General features: G+C 40.0%; 1 protein-coding gene across 1 annotated transcript in view; it reads right to left on the bottom strand.

Annotated features, from left to right (window-relative positions):
* Nucleotides 1–205: 205 nt before the first annotated feature.
* The window catches only part of RNF145 (ring finger protein 145), an 83,122-nt gene continuing 73,879 nt past the window's right edge, over nt 206–9,448 (bottom strand). Inside the window, exons 8-11 of the mRNA XM_089527631.1 lie at nt 8,941–9,123; nt 6,225–6,372; nt 4,753–5,109; nt 206–1,859 (exon numbers count right to left, since the gene is read on the bottom strand). Of these exons, the coding sequence (XP_089383757.1) occupies nt 1,425–1,859; nt 4,753–5,109; nt 6,225–6,372; nt 8,941–9,123 (1,123 nt within the window). The 3' untranslated portion in view covers nt 206–1,424. The remainder of the gene's footprint in view (nt 1,860–4,752; nt 5,110–6,224; nt 6,373–8,940; nt 9,124–9,448) is intronic.

Here is a 9,448-nt window from a genome sequence, read left to right as displayed (position 1 = left end):
TGAAAACTCCAGTAGGTATACTCCAAGTTATTAGATATATGATGGGATACTAGCAGTCAACCAAACAAAGGCATAGCACAGACAGCATGTTACTAGAAACTGGCTCGATGAGATATTAAAGTGAATTGGTTAAGTGCCTCCATTTACTGTACATGTTGTTATGAAAGCCTCACCTTTAAAAGAATAAGACAATCAAATATACAAAAATCTTCAAATGTAGTTTATTGAGACATTCAGCTATGTCTGTCAGTCTACATCCAAACTCACTACTAAAAAATAAAATAATATCCACATTTCACGGTTGGAACACCAATTCTGAAGGGAAGAGGGGAAACACTTTCAAGCGCCAAGCCTAGTGTATAAATAAATGACTAGTTCCTTTTCATATCAAAATTCACATAAAAAATTGCCAGCTCCCAGCCCACCCCGAGCCCCTAGTTCTACCTGAAAGCCATGATAAATGTAAAAATTTGAGTACACACACATTATTGTCAAAGGAGAAAAAGGTGCAAATCCTGGTAACAGCTTCTGGAGTGGCATTTGCGGCATTTGATCATACAGTTTATGTACTCATTCCCAAAGGTGCAAATATTGCCAGGAGATTAATACTGCTTTAATTCAGCTGCAAGAAATTAAACACTACACAAAACTGAACAGCACCGAATGGCTTCAGTCAGTGACCTAAAACTCCTCCCATGTCTCTCCTGCACTCATTGGTGGCATATAGAGAGAGTTCACTGGAGCTTTAATTGACTTCACACAGCCAACACTGTTCAGAATGTTGAGTAACAAAAAAGGTTCCTAAACATTAAAGTGTTGAAGACTTCATCATAAAAAGTCAAGAATTGCTATAGATTACATGAATGCAAATGCCCTACCCAACATGCCCAAAGCACTACATCTGACATACTGGAGTGCTGCCCTGCCCCAACACAATCCTTGATATATTTTAATTTTTAAAACTTCCAGCCTCTACAGGACTTTTGTCAGCATACATAATTCAGCTCCATTCAACGCTGACAGATGAGGCCAAGGATGCAAATCCTTGTTTTTGTCTTTGCTTTATTTTCCCTTTTCAGTTATCAGAAACACTGGTTTTTTTGTTTCATCTGTCTTCTTTCCAGCTCCCCACCTCCCTCATGTTTCTGCCCTCCCCTACCATTCCCTTCAAAAAATACTCAGTTTAAATTTCCAGATTCTGCTCATTCGCAACATGATGGCAGATTTTAAAAGTAAGTTTCCAGTGGAATGCACTGGCAGCCCTATAAACCAAGCAACTCACAGAAATCAGCATGGGATCTTAGAAATACATTTTGGCCAGCATTCTGAGAGTTAAACTTGCTTATGACAATAAAAAGGGTTGGATTCTGTCCACTGAACAGAGTGGCCCTGGAGTGTTTATTCTTGCAGCAGCCTCTGCTACTTTAATTCTGGATGCAGCCTCCCAAATCCCGTGTTAAAACCTCTGCCTCTTCTTTTGCTGCTCCTTCTGTGGCCATTTTCTTCTGACTGGCTTCACTGGAAGATGCATTGCCCAGACTGGGTGAGGCATCCTTGGCATCAGCAGAGTCCTGTAGGACACCCATCCCTTTGACAGCTTGTCCCTTGTCAACAGGTTCACCACTTGGCTCCTCCTGGCGCTCTACGCCAGGGGGCTCTGTAGCTTCTCGCTGCACAGTATTTTGCTCTGCTCCTGGATTTGGTTGTGGCAAGGGCTCTGATCCTTGCCCCATGATCTGTGTGGGGCTTTTAAGTTGGCAGTGGCACAGGGGGCAGGTTTCTTGCACATACAGCCATTTCTTAAGGCAGCCCGCATGAAAGAAATGGCCACAAGGCGTGATGATAGCAGACTTCATGTCCTGAAAGGAAAAAGACAGAGGGATCACACAATAACCATCAACAAACACTTTCTCCTGAGGCTGCTCTAACACTCAAAATAGACCAGGTTGATTGCTAAAGAACCAGCCAGGGTGACCCACTGCCCAACTTCAATTGCCACCCTTTACATTATCCACATGGAGAGGAGACTTGTTTTATACCCCTTAGTATTAGAAATGCACTAGATCATCAAAACATTAAAAAAAACCCCAAGGAGTCATTCTAGGCAAGTGTTGCATGGACTAGGTGTTAAGTAAATAAGAAGGTGCCATCTAAAAGCTTTAGAACCGGAACAGAGCTGTATGAAAGCTGCATAGAACTGCAGCAAAAGGGTACAGAATTGAGCTTCTTGATACCCTCGGGTTTCAGTGCAAACCAAAAAGGCCATTCCTGGCTTTGCTGTAGTTGTGAATTTTGTCACAAACAGGGATGGAAAGTCCCTCACAGCAAGTGACCAGTCCACCTATCCCAGCACTGGGCAAACTGGTGCCTTCCAGATGTTTTGGACAGTAATACCCATAAGCCTCAAGCAGTACAACCAATGTTCAGGTAATATGCGAGTTCTAGTTCAAACCACATGCATGGAAGGTGCCAAGTTGCTTAACTCCAATTTAGCCTTTCTAACAGGACAACATCAGCTCTCTATGATCTCATTCTATTATCTGAAAATGTAAGGTCTGTAATAACATGCCTACTTACTCATCTTAAAAAGCTTGGTGAGGTCTAGTCACCCTCTCAAATTTGGGGCTAGAGAGGCAAATGGTCCCTCTTGACCTCCATATGGAAAAGGTTCTTCCTTCTGTGGCCCTTCATCAGTCTCCAAAATACCTGGCCATTCTGAGACAACCCCCCACCTGCCTTTCCACTTCCATGCTAGGTTACAGCCTAGAGCTTTGTGGCTGCAGTATGTTCAAAGGAATGCAGTATGATTCAAGCAGAAATGAACAGATGACAAAGTCCTAGAGGCTGATCTTGCAAATTCATTGGTGGTATATATGCAGAAATTACAGGGTGAGGTTTCCTCATCTGAAAGGCTTGGGAACAGAAATGTTTTGGATTTTTTTTTCAGATTGTGGAATATTTGCATATACATAATGAAATATACTGGAAATGGGACCCAAGTCTAAACACAAAATTCATTTCTTTCATATACATCTTACACACATAGTCTGAAGATAATTTTATACAAAACATCTTTAATAGTTTTGTGCATAAAACAAAGTTTGTGTACATTGGACCATCAAAAGGTGTCACTATCTCAATCACCCATGTGGACAATTCTGTATTTTGGAATTCTAGATAAGGATACTAAAACTATAGTCAGATGAATATGCAAAAATGTCAATGCAACAGCATACATATACTGTATATACTCATGTATAAGTCTAGAAATTTTAGTCAAAAAATTGACCTCAAAAACCTGGGTTGACTTATCCATGGGTCAACATAAATACTATACTTTAACTCTTATTAAAAAGGGAACCATCCCCTGGTAAAAGGCAAGAGTGCAATCTGTCCTGGGAGCACTGACCTCCCTCTACTCTCTCTTCCATGCAGTCTTTAGTGTGAGCCAAAACAGTTATGCCTGCCAGAATTTTGTAGGTTCTTTGACATTGTTTTCCTTTGCTCCATCATTTAGATCCTTTATTGCATGTCCCTAAGTTTTACCCTTGACTTATCCAAGGGTCATATTAAAATCCATAATTTTGCCCCCAAAACTTGCCCTTGATTTATACATGAGGTCGACTTATAGTCGAGTATATACAGTAGGTGAGAACAGAAGTCTTCCTGCAAAGATGCCTGTACTGCTTATGAGCACTTTATTCTCACTAAATACTCCATGATCCATTTCAATTCTAGTTGTCAAAGAGAGCTCCTTCTTATAAAGTGGCTGCACTTCCCTCCCCAACTGATTTGCCTCTGAAACAAGTCTGTATCAAATGCTGAATTATTAAACTGGGGCTAGGCATGATGGTGTTGTCGTTTGAGTGCTAGACTAGGTCTCCAGGAGATTCAAGGAGACTAGTGTTTCATGGCCCTGCTTGGCCATGAAAATCCAGTGAGTGGCCTTGGACAAATCACACTCTCTCTGCCTCAGAAGGAGGCCAAGACAAACCTCCATGAACAAACCTTACCAAGAAAGCCCTTTGACAGGATTGTCTAGGATGCAATTTGTACATCACATATTGTGAGCATACTGCTTGGGAGACTTACAAATATTAATGGCCCAATTCACACACCTAATCACAGAAGGCACAATCTTGCAGATCAGCCTGCTGTGCATACAGCAGCTACAGCGTATATTAAATGCATAGTGAAGCCCATGTGTGATTGATTAAAGGCCAATTACATGGTGCCAGTCCTGTAATTTACTCTCTTCCTTAGCTCACTTCATTTATAGTCCAACTTAAGATATACATGTCAACTATTCCTATAAATGACCACAAGGGGGAGACAGAGCAGCATCATATACTAGTATAAACGTAGAGATGTAAAGTTATATACAGTGGTCCCTCCCCAGCGTATTCTCAAACCCCATTTGTTTTAATGGGGAGTATTCCTGTGTATATGCCATTATATTCCTGGTAGTTTAACCTTCCACGTAAGGTTAAAGGCGCGTATAGTGCGTCCACATATTGTGTGGGCACACTGTAGTGTAAAGGCACCAGATCCTGCCTGATCTTGGAAGCTACACAGGGTCAGGCCTGGTTAGTACTTGGAGGGGAGTCTGCCAACAAATACCTGGTAGTGTAAGCTATAGTCCAAAGGAAGGAACTGGCAAAACCATCTCTTATTCCTTGCTTTAAACCCCCCTTCTTAAGGTTCATGGGGTTGCCATAAGTCACCACAGAACTTGAAGGCACACACACACACCTGGTAGCAGATGGCACAGATATCATTGTGTTGTTCCAGCTGGTCTTTGGTAGCAATAGGCAATGATTTTATTTTATTCACAGCATCTCTGCGGAGAAGAAAGCTTTTCCACCCCAGCTGAGCACGGAGCCACACATTGTAGTAGGAATGAATGAAGATGATCATTGAGCCCATCACGGTCCACTCTCCAAAGATGGTTTCTGATACACCATAAGCCACAACACAGAGAGCGACAAGGAACTCTAGCAATCGATAGGTGCCATTCACATAGTAAATGACGTCATCCATGTTTTCTACTGGCTCTTTCCTGAATTCCTCAACCATAAACAAGACGTAAATGAAGAGTGTTCCAAGTACCTGGGAGCAGAAAAACATTTATTACCAGATCACAAGGCTAGAACTTTGGTCCAAAACACACTGATAAAATAATCCAGTATGAGATCACTTTAAACTTCCCTGGCTCAATGCTAGGGTATTCTGCGAACTGTAGTTCTGTGAGATATTCTGTGACAGAACTCTGGTGTCACAATAAACTACAATTCCCAGGATTCCCCAGCACTGAGCTAGGGCAGTTAAAGTGGTCTCAAAGTGGATTGTTTCTGCAGTGTGTTTTGGAGCTTTGCAAAATTCTGTTTGGGTGGGTTTAGTACATTCCTGATCTATCAGAGGCAGTATAACACACTCACAAAAATGACAGCCATCAATCACTTATAAGAACTTAGGCCCTGTTCAGACTAGCCTGAAAGGCAAGCCTGGGGGTGGAGTCGGGGTGTTGCGTCCAGATCCTGACTCCATCCCCAGGGTGCCATGACATGAGAGAGAGAGAGATTTTCATGATAGGTGTATTCATTATGGCATCATGACAAACAGGTAATCTGCACTGGATAAACAACAGACTGTGCTTGGTCAGGAACAAATGTTATTTATCTATTTATTAATTACAATATTTATATCCCACCCTCTAATAATAATAATAATAATAAATAAAATTTTTATTTATATACCGCTTTTCTAAAAATCAAAGCCGTTAACAGCAAATGGATATATATACAAAACCATCAGACATCATAACCAATTGCACAATAAAACCACGATAAAACCACAGTAAAAACCACATATCATGCCAGCTCAACAGTGCTGACGAGGGGGGAGCACATCGGGAGTTAGGAATCAGGAGCCAAGAGTCAGGAGTCAGGGGATTGCAGAGTAGCATACAAATAAAATCTATTTAAACATCTTAAAACAGTACTGTACCAATAATTTAAATAGACTAAAAGCATATTAAAGATATATTAATAACATTACTTAAGATTATTTTTAAAATGTGTTTACTCTGTTGTTAAAATAACCAGTTGCTCAGTTTTATATTCTGTTTCCCATCTTCTTGTGTTTCTCTAACTTCTTTCACAGGCCTTGGGCTCCTATAACACCCCCAAATCATTAACTGCATGTAAGATGCTATCAGGGCTTACCTGGAGGGAGGTGAGAATGCTGCTGGAAATGATGATCAGCAACCAGAAATCCATGTGAAAAAACTGACATATCATGTAGGCCATGTATGCTGGGAAGACCAGTAAGAACAAGCATAAACTCACAGCACGAAAATGTTTCCAGAGGCTCCTGAAAGAAACAGTGCCATTTAAAAAAGGAAAAGAAAAGGTTTAATTAAAGCTGATTTTACACTTTCAAAACAAAGATCAGAAGTGACTTAACAGGCAGTACTCTTTCAAAAATGTCATAATCCTTGTTTGAACATTTTCAGTATGCACATTTTAAAACATTTTCTGCTGGAAACATATACAACTCCATGTGTTCCTCAGAGGGGATCACGTATGTGTGTGTGTGTGTGTATGTGTGCACGTGCACGCGTGCGTGCACTGGGAGCATTGGGAGACATTCTAGAGCATTTTTCTTATTTGAAATTTCAAAATAAAATGAAAGTGCAACACACACACACACAGAGCAATTTCATTTTATTTTGAAATTTCAAGTAAGAAAAATGCTCCAGAATGTTCCTAAATATACACAGTGGTCTGGGAGAGGGCTGTGATCCCCTACCCTTCCACAGTTGCTCACCCTGTCATAAACCTTTCACTGCATGTGATCTTTAGAAACTGGTGAGCAGGAGATATAGACATTCTACAATCCTCGGTTTAAATCTCAGAGCAGTGTAATCAACACCAAAGGTACTATCACAGAATAGCTTAAGGATTGTAGATTATTTGACTTATTTAAGGATATGTCAGGCCATCAGCAAGATTTCAAGACAACCATAGGGGTGCCCATGTATTATGTTGAGCATGTGTACAGTCTCTGAATAATCAGGCCTATTTGGAAGCTTTTTAATGGCTGTTCTGCAAACACCAGAGGGTTCTTAGGGAAACATTTGATCCAATAATAGTAAAAGGTAGGTTCAAGCAGCACACTGTACATGAGTTCAGACTGTAATATTCAGATAATGGCGAGATCACATTTATACCTTACTTGTATTCAGGAACTAGAATCATACTGAATCCATAACTGTACGAAAGATGAATGAATACATATATGGTTCTGTGAACTGAACATACATAACCTTCATAGCAACATCCTTACTATTCAAGAGTAGTATCATGTAGATCCTTACTCATCATCTAATTCAACTGAGGAAACCTAATTAATTGATATATCTCATCCCTTAGGCGTATGTATGGATGAAGTGCACATCCAGCTACAGATCTCATGGGGTGGGGTGGGGGGAGTATTCACTACATCACGCTAAACTGTGTCTAACCAGCGGACTTGCATAATCAAATATCAATCATTCATGGAACTAGCACAATATCTGTGTCTTTAAATTTCAAAAACACAGTGTTATCAAGTGCCATCTAAGGTCTTTTCCAGAACTTTGTTTCAGAGTTTAATTTGAACCAAGCAGAGCTGAAATACAGTCTGCTGTCACCAGGGCTATACAAGTTAACTCTGATTTTCTCTTTTCCCCTTGCTAATAAAAATAACATGAACATGGTGCAGGCAACCTGTGCCGATCACAAGTAACCTCTAAGCAAAACAGACGGTAGATAAAAAATAAACTTCTTATTTAACTATGTTCCCAGGCTACAGAGAAAAAAGACAAGCTGAAATGAAGATTAGCATGGTACAAAAAACACACTTTTTTCTTGAGGCACTAAAAATATCTCAGATGGGTAAATTAAGTCTGAAATAAAGAAGCAACATTAAACCAATTGTGGGCCACCTCTGTCCAATTGTGAAAAACAATTCTGGTTCTCTAGGCTTTACTTTTAAGATTACTGTCTTACCCCACCCCAGCACTCTGATTTATTGCCTTCTGTGGCTATTTTCACCTTCTTATATGTGTCCGTTTGCTTGCCATTGGTCTATTTTGTTCCATTTTGTCTGAGCATAATTTTCACCACACTGTTCCCTTGCAGGGCTGCATGAATTTATTCTTCTATCTATCTGCATAGAACAGAGTATCTGCTGAGTATAAATACATTTTGGCATCTGTTTGTCAGAAGGGGTAATTCAGGCTTCATGGCACAGTTTTAGTAGTTTATTTATATCTGCCTAAAAATATTTTAACTGCTGACCTGAGTACTATGTCTGCATATTAGTAATAGAGCCACGCAGAACATACTCAAACCACATAGCCTATACCTCTTACCTGTAAGTTTTTACCCTAGTATTTTTCAGCCATGCACACAAAAAATACAAGTATCCCAAGTATTCAGCCACAACAGGGGCTGTGTTTTTTGAGTTTTATTTTAAAAATTATTTCAACCTTTGGATGGGTTTTCAATAAGCTTTGTGCTCAGGTGCTACCTCTTCTGCTCAAGTGCAACAGTTCCTTCCCTCCCTCATCTTCTGATTTAACATAAACTAGTGCTTGCTGCTTTTTCCAAACCCAAAATGGATGATGCTTGTATAGCAAACTAGGATTAGAAACCTTATAGTTTCTTAGTTTGAATGAAACTGCAAACATTGTTTTGGCTCGGACTGAAAAAGAAATGTTTGACAGGAGGAAGGCATCCAAGCTCATTTGGGAGCCTGTTCTTAAAGAGTCAAAATGAAGCTTGGTGTTCATATTTAAAGGAGTTCATTTTGTATAACCCACAATTAATTAGATTTACCTCCAAGACATCCAGAATCTGAAAAGCTACCACCAAATTTAGAAAATACACGACTTACTTGTCTCTTGATGCTCCCAGAGCTAAGACAATGGGATCTGCAATCTCAAGCATGGACTGTAGGATGGAAGCAACCACGATGAAGAGGATAATACTGAGCAGGAAAGCCCGATGGACAACTTGAAGTTCAATCAGTCCAGTTTGCACAGCCAGTATTAGAAGTGTGACTCCTTCTGTCATTCCTCTTTAGATTAAAAAGAAAAAGAAAAATGGAGAAATTAAGAACAAAACACAGAGTACAAACTAGTTTGAAACAATTATAAAATTGCTTTAACTAACAGGCAACAATCTCCCCCAAGCTTTTTATGTGAGAATGTTTTGCATTTTGCACTAGATTCCAGCTAGTGGCCTTCCTCAAACCAGATTCTATTTGCTAAGTGCCAGCTACAAAACCCAATAGAAGGTTGATACTGATTTCAAACTTTTCTTAAAGTCATTTGGGTAGACCTGGAAAAGCCATTGTCTTTCAGTGTTATTTATTCCACTATACAAAGGAAATCACAGTGGTC

The sequence above is a fragment of the Sceloporus occidentalis genome, unplaced genomic scaffold, assembly GCF_023333645.1.
Source record: "Sceloporus occidentalis isolate IW3139 unplaced genomic scaffold, rSceOcc1.0.p SCAF_1, whole genome shotgun sequence".
NCBI classification, from domain to species: Eukaryota; Metazoa; Chordata; class Lepidosauria; order Squamata; family Phrynosomatidae; genus Sceloporus; species Sceloporus occidentalis.
Note: the sequence above shows the minus strand (reverse complement) of the source record. Positions and strands in the feature narration are given on the sequence as shown.